Here is a 22,985-nt window from a genome sequence, read left to right as displayed (position 1 = left end):
AAAGGTGTGGCTGCCTACCTCTACCCAACAACAAGAAGATGGAAGTTGACAGAGCCTCTTCCTGCACACACAAATACGAACGAACAACTCTCTACACCAAATGCACAAGGATTCACACTTGAAACAGAGTCCTGCTTCATATTAAAAGCAGAAACAGAGACTTACTTCATTCAAAAAAACATTAAGAGTTGTATCCAATTGTGGAACTCTGTTTTCTCATACTTCCAAAAGTCAGATTAGGTTGCTCCTCCTCAAATGACACATTACTGACGTGAAAGTGGTCTTCTTTGTTTACTCTACAATTTGGTGGGCAAATATCTACCTTTCAAGTTCAAACTATGATCTACTTGTCTCAGTGCGTAGAACAGCCACGAACCAAAAGTAGCTTAAGACGCCTCTCAATTATCCTGGCTTCATCTCCCCTGTATCACTTGTTTTCCGATCATACTTCCATTCTCCAACTATTTTTATACTCTGTTACAGCTCAATTCAGCTCAGCTCAGTTCTACTAAAATTAAATTATAATTAAAAGACATTTTGAGTAGTCCACAAGCCTTCTCTGCTAGATTTGTTCCGACTTCGAAGTCTCAGCTGGATATACGAACAAAAGTGATTGCGGTGACATGTATTGCAGCCTCGATGCTCTAAAAATGTGATTTTTTGTACTACTTAATGCTATTATTATTATTATTATAAGGTACGACAAGAAGCACGCAAGTCAAGTTCACCGGAGCCGACGGAAAAGGTCCACCTGCCGCGGCGGTGGATGCAGGTCCACTTAGACCACCGTCCAACGAGCTCACCACCGTCCGATTCCGATCCGACGGCTGTTCATCCACCGCCCGCTCCAACTAAGTTGATTAGCCACCCGAAAACGGTACCTACCGCGCGATACTAGCGATAATAATAAATATTGTATCGGATAAGCTCGGATTCCGTTACGAACCGGTGGCCGTCGCCCGCCATTAATTCTCAAATCTGGAATAGTTCGTGTTCTATCTCAAGCACAGGATATCTGTTTCACCAACTACAGATCGACACGTCATGATTAAACATTACGTGTTGGATGATGAATTGTGTCTGTGATGATGTCTGTTGGGAACAGAAAATCGGATCCGGGCCCACGCTCCCCACAGTATGAAACTAATCTGCGTTGAAGGGGCAAGTATTAGGAGAACACAGCGGAAGGGGCGAAAGAAAGGAGCCACCTTTGGCTCTCCTTTCCTCCTCGCTGTTTCGTCGCCACCATCGCCCCGCTGTTGAATCGGAGCTTCCATTTTGGGGTTCCGGCAGCCGAGACCGTTCTTGGCCGGTCGGAACTCGCCCGAGGAGGTTTTGAGCTCGGTGCACTCGGGTTCGGCGTTGCTTCTGGACAGGAAGGAGTTCCTCCTCGGCGGATCCCGGTGGCCCTCCGTCACGGAACCCTGCCTTTTTAAGTTGTTGCTACCGGTGCGTAGTTGGAGAACGAGGCGGAGGTTGTCTCGTCGCGGCTTTGGAGTTCGAGATGGGGAATTGCTGGGGTGGTCCGGTCAAGGCGGAGAGTACCTTCCGTAGCCTTTTTACTTCAGGTACTAACAGGTTGATATTTTGAACGGGCTTTAAATCTGATTGAGGTTTAGAAAGGAATGTAGGAATGGAAAGTAAGAAACTTTGGTTTGTTTCTTTTGTGTTTGGCACTTTTAGGATCCCTAAAAATGGAGTTCGTGTGGTTACTATTTTAATTGATCGGATAATGGTTGAGTTTTTTATGCTTTCTATCATGAATAATATTTTTAACCACGATCCCCTTTTAGCTAGATGCAGAGATTTGGTTAATTTAGAGTAGAGATATCTTTATCTTCCATGACTAGGTTTACTAAATTTTGTGCTTGTTTTGTAGATTAAAGTTGCAACTTTCTGCACTGGATGTGATTGCATCTTCTTTAATTCTTAACCTATGTTTTAAGAGATTATTGTGGCATATGATTAGAGACAGTTCCATAGGCTCTTTTACCTTGATGCTTCCTGGGGACTCAGGGGTTTGATAAGGGATTCAGCTAGAATGATGTTCCCAGTACTTAAATGTAATAACACAATGCTTTACTTCTTTTCTAATTTTCAATAGGTTTAATGGAGTTAAACATCTATCTAAAGACATTCTACGAGGTCTTTATCCACTATGTCGGCTTAATGATCAACCTGTGGGTCTTAGTATTCATCTTGATTTGGTTTATGGGAACTTCATGGATAGTTTGCTTCAAGTTTTTTGTTTATTATCATCTTTTATTTTTTTCTGGAATGTGATCTGGCAGGAGGCGTGTTTTCATGCCTAGGGGTGAATTCTAAAAGCCAGAGCAGAGAAGGAAAGAAGTTAAGTGGTTCCAGTAGCAAGGTGTCTGCAGCATCTGTGCCTGCAACACCTCGAAGTGAGGATGACATCTTGCAGTCAGTGAATGTGAGGAGTTTTACCTTTAATGAGCTGAAAACAGCCACCAGAAACTTCCGTCCAGACAGTGTGTTAGGAGAGGGAGGCTTTGGTTCGGTATTTAAGGGATGGATTGATGAGCACACATTTGCTGCTGCCAAGCCCGGTACTGGTATGGTTATTGCTGTGAAGAAGCTTAACCAGGAAGGTGTTCAGGGTCACAGGGAATGGTTGGTAAGTATCATTTTCCTCTCAATTTAGAAGTTTCCATAACTTTTAACCTTTCGACAATAAATTAATCTGCTGTTTGATTTATTCGGTGCTTTCGGGCAGCTGAAATCATGTTGTTATTCAGTTTCTGTTTAATCTGATAAGCGAATCCCCAAAAACTTGTAGACGGAGGTAAATTACCTTGGTCAACTATCTCATCCTCATCTTGTAAAGCTCATTGGATACTGCCTGGAGGATGAACAACGGCTTCTTGTGTATGAATTCATGCCTCGAGGGAGCTTGGAGAATCATCTCTTTAGAAGTATGTTTATTGTGATTGACATCCTTCCCGTTCCTTCTTGAATTGATGCAGTGTCTTTCTTTAAAGCTTTCTACAGTTCAGTATTGTTGAACTATATGATCAAGTAGATCATTCTTCTCTGACACAGGGAGTTCATATTTTCAACCACTCTCTTGGAACCTTCGCATGAAGATTGCTCTGGGAGCTGCAAAGGGGCTTGCTTTTCTACATAGTGACATGGCAAAAGTCATATATCGTGATTTTAAGACGTCTAATGTGCTTCTAGATTCAGTAAGTGGTTTTCTATATTTCTCTGTTCCGTCAACCTGACATGATATATCTCAAATTCGCCGTTTCTTCTTTTGTTCTCTATACAGAATTACGATGCAAAGCTTTCAGATTTTGGATTGGCGAAAGATGGTCCAACAGATGACAAAAGTCATGTCTCTACAAGGATCATGGGGACATATGGATATGCTGCTCCTGAATATCTTGCAACAGGTGATCTTCTTATACTTGCTGAATCTTTTCCATGCTTGAGAGAGCTGTAGTTGCAGTCTGGCCTATAATATATATGTATTCAAATTACCAGCTCTTTGGCACATAGTCATCATGATCCTAATGATCCAAATTTTTTTTCAGTCATTTTCGTTATTGCTTCAGGAGATAGCAATTTAGTAGATTCTTCACGGATGCATTAATTTGTGTCCAACCGATAGTGAATTTCTGAAGTTCTATGCTCACTTACAAAGCTCTATGATGTTTTGAAATGTTGGGTTTTGCATCTTTCCTATAATATGTTGCCATCATTTTCGGCCAAGCTGTCAAAACTGGTTCTCGTTGTGAATCGACAAGAATAACTATTAAGAGTTTCCTACACTCTGATACTTCACATGAGCCTGATACTCTTATACCGACTGCACTTAAGATTGATGACACAACTCCAGTTTGCTTCTCATAGTATGAGCCGCTTGATGGTACCTGTGCTACCACTGAATCTTGTGTGCAGACTCTAATCATCTAGTCTTTTATATCGATGAAATCAATGGTGAATCGATGTAGCTTGTACTTTGTCCAACTTGACAGTATATATATTCCTTGATTTGGTTTCTGCTGCATTTACGAGTTCATGCTGAAACATGAGAATGTACTGACGACTTATTGTCTTTGGCAGGTCATCTGACTACCAAAAGCGATGTGTATAGCTTTGGAGTTGTTCTGCTCGAGATGTTGTCCGGCCGACGTGCCCTGGACAAGAACCGACCAACCGGAGAGCACAATCTAGTGGAATGGGCGAGGCCTTATCTCGCCAGCAAGCGAAAGATCTTCCGCGTCTTGGATGCACGACTGGAAAGGCAGTACTCGCCGGTCGGAGCACAGAAGGCTGCTGTTCTCTCATTCCAGTGCCTATCGCTAGAAGCGAGCTACAGGCCAACCATGGATCAAGTGGTGGCTGCGTTAGAAGAGCTTCAGAATGCTACGGACATCGGGATGAGCCCTCGGAATGAACAGAAGTCGAATGGCCAAAGCATCAGTAGCTATCCACGTAAGTCGAATCAAAGAAGAAGTTCGGAAGAACAGCTCCACAGAAAGGCTACTCGTGCAACCGAGTGAGGAGAAGAATAGATGTAGCTTTCTGATGTCAGTAGTAGAGCAAAACCGAGGAATATTTATAGAATATATGTATAATCTGAACTTTTTGACTGTGTATAGAGCTATTATTACTCTGAGAAAAAGAAAAGAAAAATCCTTTTATTCGAAAAAAAATTGCCAGGTTTAATTGCAATAAATTGACAACATATACTTGTAGCTCGTGCAATGTCTTCTCCTTCAAATCCACCATTCCCTCCATTTTAGCTTTCATGGCCTGCCACAAGAACACGAGTCTAAGAACTCGAGTTTGATCCATTTTGCGTTCAATGTTATTACATCTAATTGGGCCTGAGATCGGTCCAACATTCGGCTGGAAAAGCTCCACTATGGGCCCAATAGAGGCCCATACTATTCACATTGTACTCTATAAATATCAGGACTCGTTATCCGGTTGCTCTTGATTTGTATGTTGAGTCGCCTCTCATGGCGGTTCTGCAGCACGCGTGCACCGCCCCGCTCGCGCGCGCCCTGCGCTCCCGCGCAGTCGCCTCCATCGCCTCCTCCCCTCCGGTGCGCTTGCCCCGGGCGGACTCCCGCGTGCTCCTCGGCTTGTCCGAGCCGGAGCTCCGCCAGCTCGCCCTTGACTTCGGCCAGGTAAACCGGTAGTTGGTAGCTGCCACCTGTTTGTTTTAATTCCTCGATGAGAAACTTCGCTGTTTTTCCCTTTTATTCTCGTACCCTTTTTCCTCATGGGGCATTATTCGGCACAGCAAAGCTATCGAGGGAAGCAGCTTCATGATTTACTGTACAAGACCAAGGTTAAAGAAATCCAAGACTTCAGCCACCGTGAGTGTCTTCTCTTGAGTTGGTATTTGGTTTCTATATCGTCTGGCTCGTTTCTTTATAAGTTTGTGGTCTTGATTTTATGTCATTGTATCCTATCACGACATGTCTTCCGGGGCATGATATCTTTTGCTGTGACAGTGCCACAAGCATTTCGGGAGAGCCTTCGGGAAGCTGGGTGGAGGGTTGGGAGATCTCCTGTTCATCATGTTGTTTCCGCAGCTGATGGCACTCTTAAGGTGAAAATATCTCCCTTTTTTTCCCTCTCCAGTTAATGATCCATTGGACAGTGAGCTTAAGACCAGGTTGGTTGTCATTTGCTGATGTTCTATTGATTGCAGTTTGTTGCTATACTTAGTGTCATAAGACTTTTAACTGATTTTTAAACATGTAACTCACACAATTAAGCTATCATGAAGGGCACTAGAATAAATGTTAGGTCAAGGTCATAGATTTTGAAACATAAATAAATGTGTTACCCTGCCAATGGCAACGAAATGTGTTAATGCTAGATCGGGTCACTGAATACACACCTTGATTATTGATCCACATGATAACTGTAATGCTTCATTTCCCTAAGATATAGAGAATAATAATCAGATTTATCACATATGATGTATAAATCTGGACTTCTAAGTACCTACATGCACGACTTTGTAGAGACCCTTTTAAGAATCTAGAGAAGCAAAATCGATAGACAAACACAGATTTAAAATCATAATCTCTTTTTTGATGATCATCATAAAATACATATACCGGGTATATGTAATAAAATCCACAATCGAGGGATCCATCATAGCCTCACACCAAATTCTGGGAAATGGAGTCCAACAAGACCAGAAACCGATACTTCTCGCTGCTGAGTTGGCTGCGGAAGGTGTTTGATTTATTAGAATTTCTGAAATATGCTCAAGCACTCTGCAAATCACACTTGCGCATTTGACTTTGCAGAGCATTTGAAAGTTGAGACCAGGATATATTTGAATTATTAGATTCAGTAGCATCACACTTGCACATGATCTATTGTAGGTTGCTTGTAAGAATAAGGTTGTCATAAATGTGGTATTCATCCTAGTTCTGAACATTTGAGTAGAGAGAGTGGCATAAATGTGGAAAATCAGTATCTTGAAGGAAAGCCTATTGAGTAAATGAATTAAAAGAAAAGGAGTTTTTGCTTGAGATATTTTTGCATTTCTAATATCATATTTGGCATCACAAAGAGGTTTTCCAATGTGTAAATTGGAGTCTTATGCCTTCTTAACACTTGCCAATATGAGCAGTTATCTAAAAAGCATACATGTAACTGAACTAAAGTGACTGGATCTGAACCATATTGCATTGTCCATTGGGTTTTATTGTCTTACACTCTTACTTGCTGATAATTTCTCATATAGAATTGCTAGATAAATACCTTGAACATGCCTATGGAGCCATTGTCCCTAACATTGCATTAAGAAAAAAAAGAGATGGTTGCCAAATGTCGTATGTGTTTCCTGATTTTTAAGCTTGAACTTTTAATCCAGTGTTTTCAATCTCTATTTGTACCTTAATACTATGAGATGCTTCTATAACTTTTCAATCTACATAATGTTCTTACTTCAGTTAACCGTCCAGAGTTCATCCAATTTTGACCTTGCAGATACTCATAAAGTTGGAAGACAACAGATTGATTGAAACTGTAGGAATTCCTGTTGAAGATGGTAATGGTTCCTTTCGTCTCACTGCTTGTGTGTCATCACAGGTATAATGTTCAGACATTGATGGCTAACATCAACATGTTGTTCTTTCTTCTCTCCAAACTGAACTCTGCATCCAATGAATAAAATAAGAAATTTGTATTTCTTGAATGTTTTGTCTTCAAGTTAGTTTTGTCCTTTTTCTTTTATTTATATATTTTTGTGTATTGGTAAATGACATAGGTAGGCTGTCCCTTGCGTTGCTCGTTTTGTGCTACTGGGAAGGGTGGGTTTTCAAGAAACCTCTTGCCACATGAGATTGTTGAGCAGGTTCTTGCCTACTCTGTCAGCTTTTCTTTTTTTGTTGTTCACAGAAGTTTCTTGTAGCTGCTTCATTGAGTTTTGATCAATCTAGTTATGGATGTAGGTCTTGGCTATTGAGGATCTCTTCAAACATAGGGTAACGAATGTCGTGTTCATGGGCATGGGTGAACCAATGTTGAATCTGAAGTCAGTTCTGGAATCACACACATGCCTCAATAAGGTTTGACCGTCTTTTGTGTGCTTAGGGATAGCATTAGAGTAATAAAATTTAAATCAAGGCACATCAGTTCAAGGTTCAATGTAATCTTTTATCGATATGCCATCATCTTATATATTGCAGCTTGACAAAAGAGTGCATGTATATTTTTTTACTGATATGCTGCCATTTTATTTTCGACCAAAAAAATGTCAGGAGTAGGAACAGAAATAGTTCTCTTTAGATGAAGAGGACAGGACCTTGGTACTCAATAATGTTCAATATCATTTTCTCCCCCATCATCTAGATGTCACCAACACATGCTTCAGAATTTAGTGTGGTTCTTGTTTGTACTTTGCACTTTTCAAATAATCTTATTTGCCACAATATTCCTCATTAGCTGAAAGCAAGTAGTATGATGTGCAAACATTTGAAAAGTCACTTCTCTTCTCCTATTAACATGCCACTTGTAAAAATGAAATTATCTTCGTGGGAGACGAGCTACAACAATCTAGTCTGGAATATAGACTGTAGAACATGCATGTTAGGTCTGTTTTATGGTGCTATCTCATTTTCTCTTTGTATCTAGATACCCCGTTCCCTGTTGTCTGATGCTTTTGTTAGTTGCACTTCCTGGCATGTCACAGACATTCGATTCTCTTTATTTTCTTACACTGATAGGAAGTATCTTATGCCTGTGAAAGAAATTCGTGTTAGAGGTTATTGACATCACATGTCATCCTTCCCAACAGCTGATGAAATTATTGCATGTGCAAGTAATTTTCACCACATTCATAAAAAAAGAAAAGGGAACCTGATCTAAGAGGAGACCAATGATAAAATTATCTATAATAATTAATTATTTTGATTTCTGATACACTGTTTGAATCTTTTTCTCTTGATATATATACAGTATTAAATAGCAAGCTATGTAATAGGAAAAAACTTATGAATCCATTTGGTTTGGGAATTGGAAATCTAGGATTTCTTGGAGAGTTCCAGATGGTTATTCAAGTCATTTTATGTTGGCTACATTTTTGAAATCTCGATCTTGGATATTTAAATTCCAACCTACTCTTTTGTTGCTAGAGAATTCCCTGCATATTTTTTGTTTATTCTAGAATTTTTGAGGCACCTATCCTTATGATTCCCAAGTTCCAGGAGTACCAAAAGAACCTAAATTCCAAAAATTGCACAATCGATCAGATTTGCTGAGATGCCCAAATCTTGGAAGGGATGTTTAGGTTGAATTCTACAATTTTAAGAGAAATCCCCACACAAAAGGTATTACCAATTTCAACTTTTTTTTTTTTCAAATAACCTATGTATTTTCATGGAGATAGTCAATTCATTTCGCTGGAGTGTTACAATCTTTGGATGTGCATCAGGCTTTTGTTTCATGTGATACACTAGTTGCATTTCATCTTATGAACACCCTCTGTATATATCTTATTTACATTCAACTAAATGTAGCTCCTCAGAAATGTGTCCTCCTCATGCATGCAATTTGAAATATAGCTATCTTGAATCTATCGTAGTCATGGGAAAAAGTTGTTAAAATGAGTGGGGTTGTGCCCATCAGTGCAATCTCTTATGATCCTGCATGCAGTGCAGGATTTTGGTATATGTTTAGGTGTTCTTATTTCTTATTCTTTCATTGTTATACGTGTCATGGAATCTCTCAAGGATGTGCAAATTGGGCAAAGAATGATGACAATATCAACAGTTGGTGTTCCCAACACGATCAAGATGCTGGCGACACACAAGCTGCAGTCAACATTGGCTGTGAGGTAAGTTTCCTCTGGAATAATTACTCCAAAAGTTGTATGATATTTATCTTGTATTTCTTTTTTACACTTTTATAACTCCAAAAGTTGTATGATATTATCTTTTATTTCTTTTTTAACCCAAAAGTGAAATTGCATGCATCTTAAATTTTTTTTTTTTCACTGCACAATATAAACTACCAAGTCTACGCCTCTGCTTATCAGTGTGTTGCTTTTTATATTGCAGATTTCATGTTAATTTTCTAATGTCTACACTAGTTAAAAATTGAATCACAAGTGCACAAAATAACCAGACGCACCTCATGTACACTTTTTGCATGTAGCAATGCTAGTACTATTCTGTTAAAACAGTACCAGAATTTTTGGGTTGTGAAACCAATCATCATGCTGGGTCTTATGCATGGAGTTGAGCCTTGTTGCAGCTATAATCTTTTGTTGTCTTTCAACTGCTGATCTGTTTGATATGCCTTTGTGGATCTTCAGCTTACATGCACCTAACCAGAAACTCCGAGAAACAATAGTCCCCAGTGCAAAGTCTTACCCCTTGAATGCGCTGATCGACGACTGCAAGCATTACTTTTCGGAAACCAGACGCCGAGTAACATTCGAGTATACACTTTTAGGTGCTTGGCTTGAATCATTGCATCTGTGCTGGATATATAGCCGGATTATAGTTTGAACTATAATCCATTGACATTTTTCCTGATACTTACATGTGGAACAGCTGGGATAAATGATGGAGTGGAACATGCAGCGGAACTCGCGGAACTAATTCATACTTGTGGTCGTGGTTATCATGTGAATCTGATCCCTTTCAATCCAATAGAAGGTTCCGAGTACCGAAGGCCATACAAGAAAGCGGTACCCCCTGAATTCTCAACTTGATAATGGTGAATTATATGTATAATCAGGCTCCTTAATCGTCCTCTTTAAGACAAATCGGTCAAGTTAGCTGCTAGAACAACATGTTCATACCAAGATTATTGATCAAGCATCTGAGTCCACCATTGCTTTGTGACGTTGGCAGGTATTAGCTTTCATGGCGACACTGGAATCTAAGAAGATTACAGTTAGTGTTCGGCAGACACGTGGGCTCGATGCGAGTGCAGCTTGTGGGCAACTGAGAAACGCCCACCAGAAAAGTCCACTGGTTGAAGTTGAACCTTCGGCAGCTCTACCTCAACTCTCACCCAGCTGATGGAGGTAAAACCCATGCATCTGTCATCTGAGTCTCCACCAAGGGATATCCCTTGAAAGCCAGACAAGGTTGGTTGCTTGTGCCATCAAACTAGCAACAAAAGCTATGGATTGCATCCTTTGTTTGATGAGCATAGGTGTGTTTGATGAGCATAGGATGTCCGATTTGAGGAGATGGTGAAGCAGATTCAGGTTCAAAACTAGGCGGATTCCATGCATAATTCTGAGGCAAATCCAATGTCCTGACCCAAGTAACTGTTTCGAAATTGTTCATGTTAGAATTAATTCCGATACCACGGAATCCCACACCAAGCTAACAAACTATTAACATCCCTATCGATATACAAAAATAGCAGATGGTATTGGGGTGCTTGGGCTCAAAGAAAGGTAAGGTTTTAATTAAAGTCATGTGCACCCAAATTCTGTCCCTAATTGCTTTATGATTTTTGAGTTCCAATCTTTGCAGATTTCCTTGGCTTGGCTTGATATATATATATATATATATATATATATTCCAAGCTCATTTGGGGGACAATCTCAGGGCGCTCCACGTTTTGTAAAGTGGATGATGGTCCGTCCGTCCGTACTGCTTTCTTTTAGTGTTTTAACAATATTTTTCTTTCACCAAATAGAGAAAAACAAATTAAAAAAATAAAGTATTATAGTAACTTTCCAAGTAGATCAACTTTCCAATTACTTCGATATATATTTTTTTTTAAGGCACTGGACTTGCTACAGACTTTTAACAGGAATCATGATTGGCTCCCAACTCCCCACACTTCCAATTACTAGGATATGCTTCAACACACTAAAATTCCATTTAAGAACCAATGTAATTCACATGAACTGATGAATAGATGCAAATGGTATAAGATTCTTCAAAATATATAAACATAAGTTTAACGCAACATTAAAAGAAAATTCATATGTTTTACCTCATTTTTGACAGAATATGAATGATCAATTAAGATTTATGAAGATCTTAACTAATTAAGACTGACTGTTTTCAAGAAAATTATAATTTTTTATTTATTAATACAAAACGAAACAAGTCCATTAAAAAAACATTATAACTTCATTTACAAAATACTATGGGAACATTGTGAATATTTGAAAAATAAAAATAAAATCTCTCCACAAAAATATAAGTTGCCACTCGGGAAAAAAAAAAAAACCAAAAGTGTGAGGTCCTACGAATAAAGCCCCTCCTGCACGCACATAAACGCACAAAGGAGACGGATGTTCTTTGTGATAACAGCAGAAATGCGAGGTTTGTAGCCAAATTTGTAAAAAGGGAAAACAAAAATGTGCTGTTACAAACTTGAATATTTGGCATAATACTCACAACAATAAGCCTTACGATATGATTAATCTCCACCACCACCACCTCTTTGTTTCCAATAATATGCCTACAACATCTTCAATATCCATCCAAATATACTGGCTACAAAATCATGTGCCTTTTTTAACGGGAGTAAGTCAGAAAAGTGGGATTGGAGGGGGTGGGGTCATCAACATTCTGCTTTCATTGTAGAAATGCTGCCACTCTATTTAGCAGGTTAAGGCCAAAGACTGTATCTTCACAATTGATTTTGACTGCCATATCCAACGGTTCAGAGAACTTACCCTCGGCTAAGATAGCAATCAAGCATGGTTTTGAGCTGCTCAATATTTCCCCACTGAATCGTAAGCACAAGCCTGATGCATCATCAATGTTGAAAGATACTGGGATGTCCACACTTACAAGGAACACATTTGAATTGCTGAGAACCTTAGATGCAATTGTTCGAGATATCAAAATAATTTTATCAGAATGGAAAGAACTATCATCCTTTTCGTGGTCAATGTGCTCTTTGAAGGTGCACCTGTTACAAATGATTTCATGATATTGGTTAAGCTTTACTCAACGACAGACAAAATGTACAACTTCTCTGCATATTCTAATTTCTCACAAAATCAAACTCCTTTTACAATACTCCTAATAATAAACTTATACTTGGGTTTTCTGTAATATTGTTTTTTTTAGTATATGACTTGACTCCATGTTTTGTCAGAACCTACGATTAACTAAGACAACCCATGCCTCTTTCTAGTGCCTGAGAATATCAACAATTTATCAAGCTTAAGATGCCAAAACTTATTATGACCTGTTTAATAAAATGCATCGGCAGACAATTTATAAGTTCAAGATTCACAACTAATGTCAATTCATAATTTTTATATTATGTACAGCTTTATTTCACATTTAAACTTTAAATGACATCAATGACCCAAGTATCTTTGGATCTTTCCATGTCCTACAATCACCCTTCATCTTCTAGAAGGAATAGATCATGTTTTAATTGTATTAATTCTACACTTTCCACTTTTCATGCAGGGATATTTCTTCACTGATTTTGATCTGAGTTAAACTTAAGTGATCCAATGTAATCTATCATTACATTAGACAACCAGTGAAAATATTCAACAACAAAAAATTTCAAACTTTAACAAACAAGGCAGTCTGCTAACCTCTTTGTACACTCAAACATCCCAGGTAACTGTCGTTCCTTCTCAATAAAAGCATCCATGCTCATGGAGAGTGGTCTAAGAAAATACCCAATATCAGGCCACAGCTTTGTCAAATACTTTTTCCCATTGCATAACACAGCCACCTTAAATGGCAGAAGATGATGATGAAAACGGACTTGAATAACTTTCTTCAACCTCTGACCTGGATCTAGAGATGCAATCTCTTCACTAGGAAGCATAGATGGTGCATTATCAGTTGGAAGCAGGCTACGGACGAAACAAGAAAAAGAGCATTTGTAAGTATATCAGAGATTAATTCAACTTCTACTAGGCTGAAACTAAAATTGAGATCGGATAACATAAAACTAATGTAGGGGCATGGCTAACATCAGCACCTTTCATGTTCTTCCAACACTGGATATGAAGAATCCACACGAGAATTATATTCCTCATCCTTCAAGGCTATCTTTACTAATGATTCGGACAAGCAGTTCTCAAAGAAAACTTCAATTTGGACCATCACTGGTGATATAGTTGAAACTTCATAAGAAAAGGCATATTCCACTCTCAAGCCATTACCATTTGTAGGATCAAGCAGCATGTGGATCTTAGGTGTAACAGTGCAATCAAGATTGTTTATAGATATTCTACCAGAAGGAGGTTGTTGAGACATCTGTACCGATGTCAAACCAGGTTGCTCGTCCAGCCATGACTCCAGTGCTGACTTTGACATCAACTCCGCCAAATCTGTAGAGACGAGTGCAGATAAATTCCCCTTGGCACTTTGACTTGCTTGATCATTATCAACACCAGCATCAGAAACATCAATTAGGGTTTTGTCCCAGTCATCATGCATAACCTCCAAAGAAGAATGGCCAATTTCATTTGATTCACTTGTAATTTCATTCCCCTCGCTGTCTGAGCTAATTATAGAATGATGAGAATCATAGACAGAGCCACTTTCTTCAAATGAAGATCCAGAAGATGCATCATGATCACCTGTTCCAAATGAATTGTTCTTAGCCATTTTTTTAGACTCCTTTGTCTCATCACCCAACTCCATGCGTAGTTTGAGATCATTGGCATGCAGACTACAAGGTTTGGGAAGAGGTTCATAACCAGGAGCTGCATGTAGAACTATCTGTGATAGAGATCCAGGAAGGTAAATCCGAAAGCTTTTTGCTGAGGATGCTGTCGAATGTATTTTCCCACTAAATATGTTTTCCGCAAATTCATGATGAATCCCTACATTCTGCAGGAAACATGACGTGGTCTCTTCCTCAGATGTGGTGGTTAGGTTCCGGGGCACAAGTTTTAATATGAAACGAGCACGGTCACGGATATCATAATTCGAGTCATATTTTGCCAATTCAATAACATAGCTCAGAATCTTTCTAAATGTCAATAAATCTTCTCCTTCAGTACATAACAGAACCTACAAAATAAAACCAATGAAAAAGTATGAAACAGCATCTTAAGTGCGTCTAAAAAGAAGCACATAGAACACTGACTAGTCATAAGATATATAATCATGGGAAAATTATGAGTAGTTTTTTTTTTTGCAACATTAACTAGTTAAAGGATAACTATTCAGAATTTCCAGATAAAATGAAAAGAGTGCTAATTGCTTATTCATAACAACTATTTATGTTAAGAAGTTCACCATTACCAATACCAACATAAAACACAGAGCAACTCAATATCATCTTATGGTTTCACCAATCCGGCATATTTCTGCCCTGAATTTATGACATCACTGACAAATTGGAGAATTTGTTATACAAGAGCTGTGCATATATTTTCTTGTTGACATATCCAAAGGTTTATTTTTGCTATAAAATAAAACATGGTGGTCAAATGTAGTTCTTTCAAATGTTCCTACCACGACACAGTTCCCACTAGATTTTCTAGGCCAGTCATATATAAATCCATAACCGTAAAATAGTTATCCTGTACTTCTTTCTTCTGACTCAAAAGATAAACAGAACTTCAACAAAACCTACCTACATAAACCTATGAGAAGGTCGCATGCCTAGGCTATATTCATAGTCATAGGTTCATGTTTAAGAATTGATTGGCTTGGGTCAAAAGCCTGGAATCTGAAAAAAGAAGGCTGTGTACAATGAGCCAAATTACATCATTAGGGAAATATCATTAGCATAAAATTATAGACAAACAAGAATTTCAAGATTAGTCTCTATACTAATCTAAATAATCAAAGAATGGGCCAAAAGTCTGTTTATGTAAAATTTGACCAAACATGTCAATATAACTTCATCACGGTGGTTCATTAAATGTGTATAATGGGTGAAGAAATGGTGATGAATATAGATGACAAATATTACGTTAAAGAACTAATGCATAAAAGGATAATGCAAAGAGGTACCTTAGCAGCAGTATTTAGGGTCTGAAGCTTTGTCTCAAGCTCCTCTGAATTAAAAGTCCATGCGAGGTACTTTAGTACACTTGGAAGTATTCTGGGAATAATCTGTCCAACAGAGCAGTACTCTCCTATAATCCAAATAATTAATGCACGTGCAGCAGGTTCTTTAACTCTGTCCAAATTGCATGCTAATCGGACAATCACCTTCAACACAAACATAATATGAGATAGTAAAAGGCAATAGAAAATGAACTGTAACGACATAAATGTGCAATTCTGAACACATGAATTAAATTAACCAGGAAATCATAAGGTCTAACATACATTCAGTACTCATGGTAAAATAATTAGGAAGAACCATGCACAAGCAGGAAAACTAACAAATTTGAGAATGTTTTTACAAATCAACAGTAAGGACCAAAAATATAATGCAGATATGGTTTTATCAAAACTAAAATCATCAGACAAATTTAATAACACGTAAAACATCCAATCAGTTTAAAAATACTGACCAATATCTTTTTATGCCAGAATACCAAGAATGATGTCTAATTTATCTTCTGAACAATAACAATGTGGGTGTTCACAAAGATATGTAAGACCAAGTTAAATTCAGAATAGTGACCAATATATTTTTGTACAACACATCCAAGTAATATGGATAATGTTAAAAACCCTTCCACATAGTAACTAAGTGGCATTCACAATGATTGCCTTGCAATGATTGGCATCACTCTGTTATGCAAAGTCAACCTATCGATTGGCAGGGTGGGGTGTAGGATGCAGAGACCCGGCTGTACCAGCATGCATTGGCATATGAAGACACACTTTTCCTTTGAACACTGAGAATACTGGAACTGGGGCTTAAAATTACATTCACAAAAGGAATGTGCATGAAATGCATTGAATAACAAGACTGCAATCTGCATGCGTAAGTCTGGTAGTGGTTATACTATGTATTTGTTTTACAGGTAATAACATCTTTTCATAAAACACTTCATTATGATGTCACGTCTAATATAATTCAATCAGTTGAAGTGGACATGGACCACAAGAGCTTTGATTATATGGTTAGCAACTTCTTATATATACAGCCTAATGACAAGAATGCAAAGAGAGGGAGTGTACACTCAACCAACATTTGCCAACAGCATGACCTTACATTGTCTAATAACATGTACATCATATCCTTCTACAGAATACCATTATTTAAGTAGAACCGACCTTTTATTCTGAGATGACTTCCATTTCTGTGAAATCTTAACAGGCTACACATGTAGAAGATACATCATAATTTGTAGTTTAGAACTTACAAGTTATGTTCTAAATGGTGTTTCCAAAATAATCTCGACCATATATATGTTTTCCCACAACTTACAGCTATTCTTTTACATGGTTCCCCAAATTCGTAGGCTTGCCAAACACAAAACAATGTCAAAGCGCACATGGTGCTTTATTTTATTGCCTCTGAAACTGAAGATCATCTATAGACTTTATGATTATACTACATGAATGTCCTGTTAATAGGATGAAGTAGGGACCACTTTTTCATGCGCCTTATAAGAGATAATGATGATCTTATCCATTCATCGGATATGTAAGTTTAGGTAAATCAAGCTGTATGATTTGACTTTCGCCGTCATATCAATCTTCTAGAGCACGTGAGAAATTGAGGTTGCAAAGATAACTTTACCATGAACTTAATTTATGAAGGAACAACCCAAAAAACATAATCATGGTCTGAAGAGAAGGACAATAACCTTGTCATAACTAGTTGGGTCATGCTTTATTATAGCTTTGATTGACATGATTGCTTGAACCAAAACACCTGCTTCTCCATCAAGCTGGCTCGAACTGCTTATGGATGATTCTGCAAAACAAATTTTTTTTCTAAAAAAACTTTCAATCATCAGAGAATGTTACAAATATATAAATATCAACTCAGTTACCATGAAATATGAGACCCAAAAGCCCTTCTAAGCAAGTAGAAGCTACCATAGGTAGTCTTTGTGCGCACAACCCAATTGCAGCTACTGTATCAGCAGCAAATCTCCTATCTGGATCTTTAACATAATCCTAACAGCACAACTAAAAAAATGAACATAAAAAAATATTTAATATCAAAAGGTTGCAATAACGTACATTAGGTTTTCTTTTAGTCCTCAACTACCTGCTCTAGATACAGAACACCTGTCTGTTATGAAAGTGTAACTGCCACTTGACCAGCCAAAGAAAACACGATATTGCACTCAAAATGGAAAAATCAACATTTGGGAAACTAAAATATAAGCCCTTTTTCATGAATGCAAAGTTAAAAACATTCAGAGCATTAATTGTCGATTAGAAGAACTCCAAATTATCCAAAGAGTATCAGACGATTATGCTTCAAATAAATCTTAGAACAAAAGGAAGAAAATTGGCAAGCACCAGTGTTGCAGGTGACTTCTAATGTGTATATGCAGTGAGTGCACAATCTAAAGACTCTAGGGAAGACATATGTTAAACATTAAATAAATTTGACCTCGTCAATCTTCACTAGCGAGATCTTTTTTCCTTTTTAGTTTTTTGATGCTCAGTAAAATTTTATACCAGTCAATCGATAATACATTTCTGCCTCATTTTTAAAGTATATCTCGATTACAACAGACAAGATACATCCAACCCACAAGTGATGGATCCTTTAGCTCCAACAAGGCACTCCAGACACAACAAACTAAGAATAAGATAAATGAAAGACAATGATTAACGACTATTACTCACATGTGAACTTTGCATCTACAATATCTAATTAATTATTCTTATATATACATACATACATACATATATATATATATATATATATATATATATATATATATATATATATATATATATATAACACATAGAGCTTAAAAATGCTTTTTTTTTATTTCTTGATACAAATGTTTAGAATAAATGTTGAGATTACACACAGAAGGGACATAGTATAACAAAGGATATGATACATGAAGCTAAAAGATAACCTGAAATTCCTCCAGAATGATTGGTAGCGAAGATTTTGTTGCAATAGTGGATAATATCTCAAGCTTCAAGACTTTGATTTGGTATGAATCAGAGCTAAATACAAAAAAGTCTTCATAATTCAGGGAAAACAATGATGGATCTGCTTTGGCAAACACTAATATGTTACAGAGAATCTGCAACAAACAACAGAGTAATAAATCAGTCTGCCTCATATTCCATCAAAGATTCAAAAATTAGCCCTGGAGCATAAGGTCAAATGGCCACTTAAGCCATGACAGAACAATCGTTTTGGTTTGATAAATTGATAGGAATTATGATACCCGTGGCCTACATGTGCCAATTGTATTTATCTAAAGCATGTTCAAGAATTCATGCCACAAATGATGAAAGAAATAGCTGGTACTGAAAGATAATGGCTGAACTAGACTATAGAAACCAGGTCATTTAGCCATATCATTTTATTTTACCAGGTTCTTAGAAATGTGATAATGAATCACCATTTTAAAATAAAAATATTGTGATATTGATCCTTGAATGTATAAAATGGACTTAAAATTAGAAGAACATTATAAGAAGTTAAGAACTTAGAGACGAGTTGTACTTTATGAAGAAAAGAATGTTGGAAGTAGGAAAGAACATAAAAAAGATTCGTATAGCCGGGATGAGAATGTGCAATTGACATCAGGTGTGCCGGAAAGGCAACAAAGTAATAAGCGTGTTCGCTATAACTTGATTTATAAACAGACTAAAACGAGAGATGAAAATATCATCTTGGTGCCAGTGTCAAAAAAGGACCAATCTTCCTAGCAAAAGATGGCAAGCATATTTTGTTCCAACATTAGGGGAAAGAGGAAAGCCACAAGATGATAGTTCTAACTAGTATTGAAGATATATACAAATTCTAGATGTTAGATTTCCTTCATGAGAAAATCTACATTTACATTGAAGAGGCAAATAGCTTAATCACTTAATGTTGTTACATTATTATAAGATCACTTTGGAGGATGAAAATCCATAATAAATCTCAATAATCCAATTAGAGTTTCATTATCTTCAATCAGGTTGACTGTTTTATGTAAGTTTAAAGCCGGAGCCAATCGATGGCATAAACAATTGACATTTGACATTAATGCTAAATAAAGAATATATGACAATTCATGTGATGCTGCATTTATTAACTAAAATATACTTAAAAATGAGATGCTAGGTCAAGCCAATTTAGCTAAAGCATCTAAGCACTAAGAATAATCTTTTTATAAAAAGTCATGACTTGCCACATATTTGGAGGCTTGAGATGATCTTAGAATAAACAAAATGGGCTTGATAATCCTCTCCATTTCCTTCCTCGGGGCTATAATCCAATGAACCCCTGCAGCTGCAAGTACAACTGCACTATTATGACTCCATAGTAGAGGTGATGTACACCGCAAGAGAATGTCGACATCATCATTTGTGCTGGATGTTAGAGGAGGAAGGTCCAACTTATCATCATCTCCTTTTGCGCATCCAGCCTGGGTAAAACTCTCCTTTTGTCCTTCTATGTAACTTTTGTACATTACAGTAACCATATTGGAATCGCATGCCATGTCCACCACAGAGTGATGATGATGATGGTGATCCAACATATCACCGGAAGTTGCAAAATTCTCATCAGCTTGCGAATGTGACGCTGAATTTGAACTAAACATAATGGACTCTTTGACAAGTCCATGTCTCGCTATGACATATCTTAAAAGAATCTCAATTAGAACAATCTGGCCCCACTCTTCGATGTCTGGGAGTGTCTCACATAACCTTCTAAAACTTTTAGCAATCAAATATAGACTGGTTGGACAAACAGATTTAAAGGCTGCAGCAGCAGCCCCAACAACTCCAGGGGAATGATCGCTTAACAAGATATCTACAAGCTGCAAAAAAACATAGAAGAATCAGCTATCCCTATGATCAAATCTGATGATATAAATCTTTTTTGTTCATTTCATGTCACTTCTGTGAGCAGAGGGCACAGAGTGAGCTGACCTCCTCAAGAGCAGTGCTGTCCTCATCATGGTGCAGATCATATAACTTTGGAAGTGCATAGGCAGCACCTTTTCTGACATAGGCAGATGGATCTCTTGCACACTTACTAATAGCTGCTAAGACAAGTGGTGCAACTGCATGTAAACGGATTCCTGCCATAGCACGAAGGGCCCATGCACGGACCAAAGGATTTGTATCTGATAAGTCCTTCTGAAAACAGTTGATAGACAGGAGAGCTTCATTCTGTCGCCTAATGAGAACCAAGAAAAGATTTAAATGGAAAAAGTTGGTGAATGCTGCATCAACATCATGCCATTCATATCTGGGGAAAAGGCAGACAAAAAAGAAGCCAAGAAAAAGGAAGGGAGGTGAAAGGACATCGTTACACACAGAGATATTCACTCCCAATGTAAATGTCAAAAGACAATGGTAAATTAAGAGAATAGTACAAATATGCTATGTATATTCAGTGGCAAAAGAATTTCAATATGTCCACGGTAAGGAAAAGAAGTTAAGCATCCATTAAATGTTATACTAAATAGAAAGAACTCCAATGACAAAAACTCAAGAAGTTCCTATCCTTCCTCACACTTCTTTTTAGAAAAAATAGGACAATGAATGCCCAACTTTGGCTTGACATCATGCCAGAGAGTTTTAACAGTGATATTCTGCAAGCACGAAAATGTACTACAAGAGTCTATCTTTCGGCTGAAATTTTCCCGAGGCTAGGTAAAGTTCAAAGGCATTCTCCTGGCTAATATGAGCTTAGAATGGGACTAATAAGATTCTATAGCCATAATTTTCTCTCAGATATGACTAAGCATTCACTCATTTAAGTCACTGTCAAGATTTAAGGCTACCAACAGAGGCATCATTTGTCGCTACCTAAAATTGGAGCCCTTTTTAGCTTGAAACTGTATTCCGGAAGCCACACACCTATCAACATACACCAGTCTTGATAAATAATATTAACAAATTGGGGATTACGAGTCAGTAACCCAAGGAATAGTTGATGTCCTACGTCAGTGGCCAATCAAAGACAATGTCATCCCTTCTTGGTCGGGCTTACAACTCGCATCCCAAAACTTATTTGGCAGTCACTCTGGTCCTTTTTCCTGGATTTAGGCGACTCTTGACTTGATTTCGTTCACCCCCTTCTATAGTCTCCACTTCCCTAAGGGAAAAATGGGAAGCATGAAGGTTCTCTAGAATCATAAGAAATTAATTCAATTCGAGAGAGGTACTCGTCAAGCACATTAAGAACAAAGGATAGGGAGGGTGAAGACATTACACATCCATCATAACCAATTGAAATATGGTCCTACTCCTCACGTTTGGACGATTCAAGAAGGGGAGAAAAAGGAAGGCTGAGATGCACTTCCGTCACCACCAATTCTAGTACAACAATTCGATTCATTTTGATATGGCACAAGATAAGAAGAAAAACGAACAACACAAGTAAACCTATTCGAGAAACATGAGAAAACAACAAACATCTCCCATTAGGGTTCTGGTTTCCCCGAATCCAGTCCCTTCTGGAGGTCATTTTTTGAACACCCAGGCAAAGATTCTCAAGAACAGTAGCGTAGAGAGGGAGAGCAGACGTACTTCTCGGCGTAATGAAGCAGGTAGAGATACACGAGCTTCTTGACCTCCAGCGACTGCGACGCGACGTTCTTGACGACCTAAAGAAGTCAAACACCCGAGGAATTCATCGACATCAATTCCCAAGAAACGATTGACAAAAGAGGAGTTGAGGAGGAGGAGAAGGGATGGAGAGCAGAGTCGAGCGGATCCAGACCTGGGGGAAGAAGTGGGAGACGTCGGCGCCCTGGGCGATGAGGGCCAGAAGGCGCTTGAGGGCGTCGACCTTCTCCGAGTCGTAGCGGCTGTCGAGAAGGGGGCCGATGCTGACGTCGTCGGGGTCGTCGTAGAGGTGCGCGTCGGTGCCGATGCGGAGCACCAGCGACGACGCCTTGCTCAGGCTCTCCGCCGTCGCCCCGAATTGGGCGAACATCGCCCCTCGCGGACCTCCTCCACCTCACGACGGGATCGCCCTGTCGCCCCTTCCGGCCGCGGCGACACCCGACAAGAGAGAGCGAACGGGTTTCAGGAAATGATCGCGGCGGTTGTTATCAAGCAGCACCGCATCCGAGGACCTCCTCTGTATATAGCATCCGCGTTAATCAGATCCGCTTCACGATGTGTGCACCGATTTGATCGGATCCGTTGCGGCCAGCATACGGACGGCAAGAGATCCGGCCCGCTCTACCGTCACGATCCCGCAAATTGGCGCCACATGCATCCAAGAACCTCTGCGATGGATTGCATCAGCGTTAATCACGCTTTACGATGTGTGCACCGATTTGATCGGATCCTTTGCGGCCGGCTTAGGGACGGCAAGAGCTCCGGCCCGCTCTGGCGTCACGATCCCCGCAACTGGGCCGATCCACCTATCAATTGTACGAAACATTATGACTCGATTTTTGTCAATTTACATTCCTCTTTTTTTTTTTTCTTGTTTTCTTCGATTAGTTC

At 38.6% G+C, this 22,985-nt stretch overlaps 3 protein-coding genes across 5 annotated transcripts; 2 read left to right on the top strand and 1 right to left on the bottom strand.

The window, feature by feature from the left end:
- Positions 1-1,176: 1,176 nt before the first annotated feature.
- Positions 1,177-4,714, top strand: LOC135650983 (receptor-like cytoplasmic kinase 176). 2 transcript variants are annotated; one of them, XM_065170741.1, is made up of 6 exons: positions 1,177-1,568; positions 2,313-2,638; positions 2,801-2,936; positions 3,064-3,206; positions 3,293-3,416; positions 4,090-4,714. In XM_065170741.1, the coding sequence occupies exons 1-6, from the start codon at positions 1,505-1,507 to the stop codon at positions 4,527-4,529; spliced, it is 1,233 nt and encodes a 410-aa protein (XP_065026813.1). In that variant the 5' UTR covers positions 1,177-1,504; the 3' UTR covers positions 4,530-4,714. The 2 variants fall into 2 exon arrangements, with proteins under 2 accessions (XP_065026813.1, XP_065026812.1); XM_065170740.1 differs by having other exon boundaries at positions 2,292-2,638.
- Positions 4,715-4,952: 238 nt separating this feature from the next.
- On the top strand, positions 4,953-10,988 carry LOC135650985 (uncharacterized). 2 transcript variants are annotated; one of them, XR_010501695.1, is made up of 11 exons: positions 4,953-5,162; positions 5,279-5,354; positions 5,493-5,590; positions 6,991-7,092; positions 7,271-7,357; positions 7,455-7,571; positions 9,234-9,337; positions 9,818-9,957; positions 10,059-10,195; positions 10,362-10,600; positions 10,688-10,988. XR_010501695.1 is itself a non-coding variant. In XM_065170751.1 (10 exons), the coding sequence occupies exons 1-10, from the start codon at positions 4,992-4,994 to the stop codon at positions 10,530-10,532; spliced, it is 1,203 nt and encodes a 400-aa protein (XP_065026823.1). In that variant the 5' UTR covers positions 4,953-4,991; the 3' UTR covers positions 10,533-10,988. The 2 variants fall into 2 exon arrangements, 1 of the variants encoding a protein (XP_065026823.1); XM_065170751.1 differs by having other exon boundaries at positions 10,362-10,988.
- Positions 10,989-11,587: 599 nt separating this feature from the next.
- Positions 11,588-22,600, bottom strand: LOC135650981 (AP3-complex subunit beta-A-like). The gene is made up of 11 exons (XM_065170733.1): positions 22,249-22,600; positions 22,056-22,132; positions 20,448-20,697; positions 19,703-20,335; positions 18,428-18,601; positions 17,375-17,501; positions 17,186-17,295; positions 15,429-15,629; positions 13,438-14,477; positions 13,043-13,309; positions 11,588-12,396 (listed from the first exon to the last, which is right to left on the bottom strand). Exons 1-11 carry the CDS (start codon positions 22,462-22,464, stop codon positions 12,057-12,059), a joined length of 3,435 nt encoding a protein of 1,144 aa, XP_065026805.1. The 5' UTR covers positions 22,465-22,600; the 3' UTR covers positions 11,588-12,056.
- Positions 22,601-22,985: the final 385 nt, after the last annotated feature.

The sequence above is a fragment of the Musa acuminata genome, chromosome BXJ3-10 (assembly GCF_036884655.1).
Source record: "Musa acuminata AAA Group cultivar baxijiao chromosome BXJ3-10, Cavendish_Baxijiao_AAA, whole genome shotgun sequence".
NCBI classification, from domain to species: Eukaryota; Viridiplantae; Streptophyta; class Magnoliopsida; order Zingiberales; family Musaceae; genus Musa; species Musa acuminata.
The sequence above is the reverse complement of the archived record's forward strand: the minus strand, read 5'-3'. Positions and strand labels throughout refer to the sequence as shown.

Bases quoted from the DNA above. Each gene is read 5' to 3' on its own strand.
- LOC135650983 (XM_065170740.1), top strand. From the start codon at position 1,505: ATGGGGAATTGCTGGGGTGGTCCGGTCAAGGCGGAGAGTACCTTCCGT. The intron at 1,569-2,291 runs GTACTAACAGGT...GTGATCTGGCAG, and splicing joins CCGTAGCCTTTTTACTTCAG to GAGGCGTGTTTTCATGCCTA. The intron at 2,937-3,063 runs GTATGTTTATTG...TCTCTGACACAG, and splicing joins GGAGAATCATCTCTTTAGAA to GGAGTTCATATTTTCAACCA.
- LOC135650981 (XM_065170733.1), bottom strand. From the start codon at position 22,464: ATGTTCGCCCAATTCGGGGCGACGGCGGAGAGCCTGAGCAAGGCGTCG. The intron at 17,502-18,427 runs GTTATCTTTTAG...TTGTGCTGTTAG, and splicing joins TCATTCTGGAGGAATTTCAG to GATTATGTTAAAGATCCAGA. The intron at 12,397-13,042 runs GTTAGCAGACTG...CATTTGTAACAG, and splicing joins ATGTTTGAGTGTACAAAGAG to GTGCACCTTCAAAGAGCACA.
- LOC135650985 (XM_065170751.1), top strand. From the start codon at position 4,992: ATGGCGGTTCTGCAGCACGCGTGCACCGCCCCGCTCGCGCGCGCCCTG. The intron at 5,591-6,990 runs GTGAAAATATCT...TTGACCTTGCAG, and splicing joins CAGCTGATGGCACTCTTAAG to ATACTCATAAAGTTGGAAGA. The intron at 7,093-7,270 runs GTATAATGTTCA...TAAATGACATAG, and splicing joins CTGCTTGTGTGTCATCACAG to GTAGGCTGTCCCTTGCGTTG.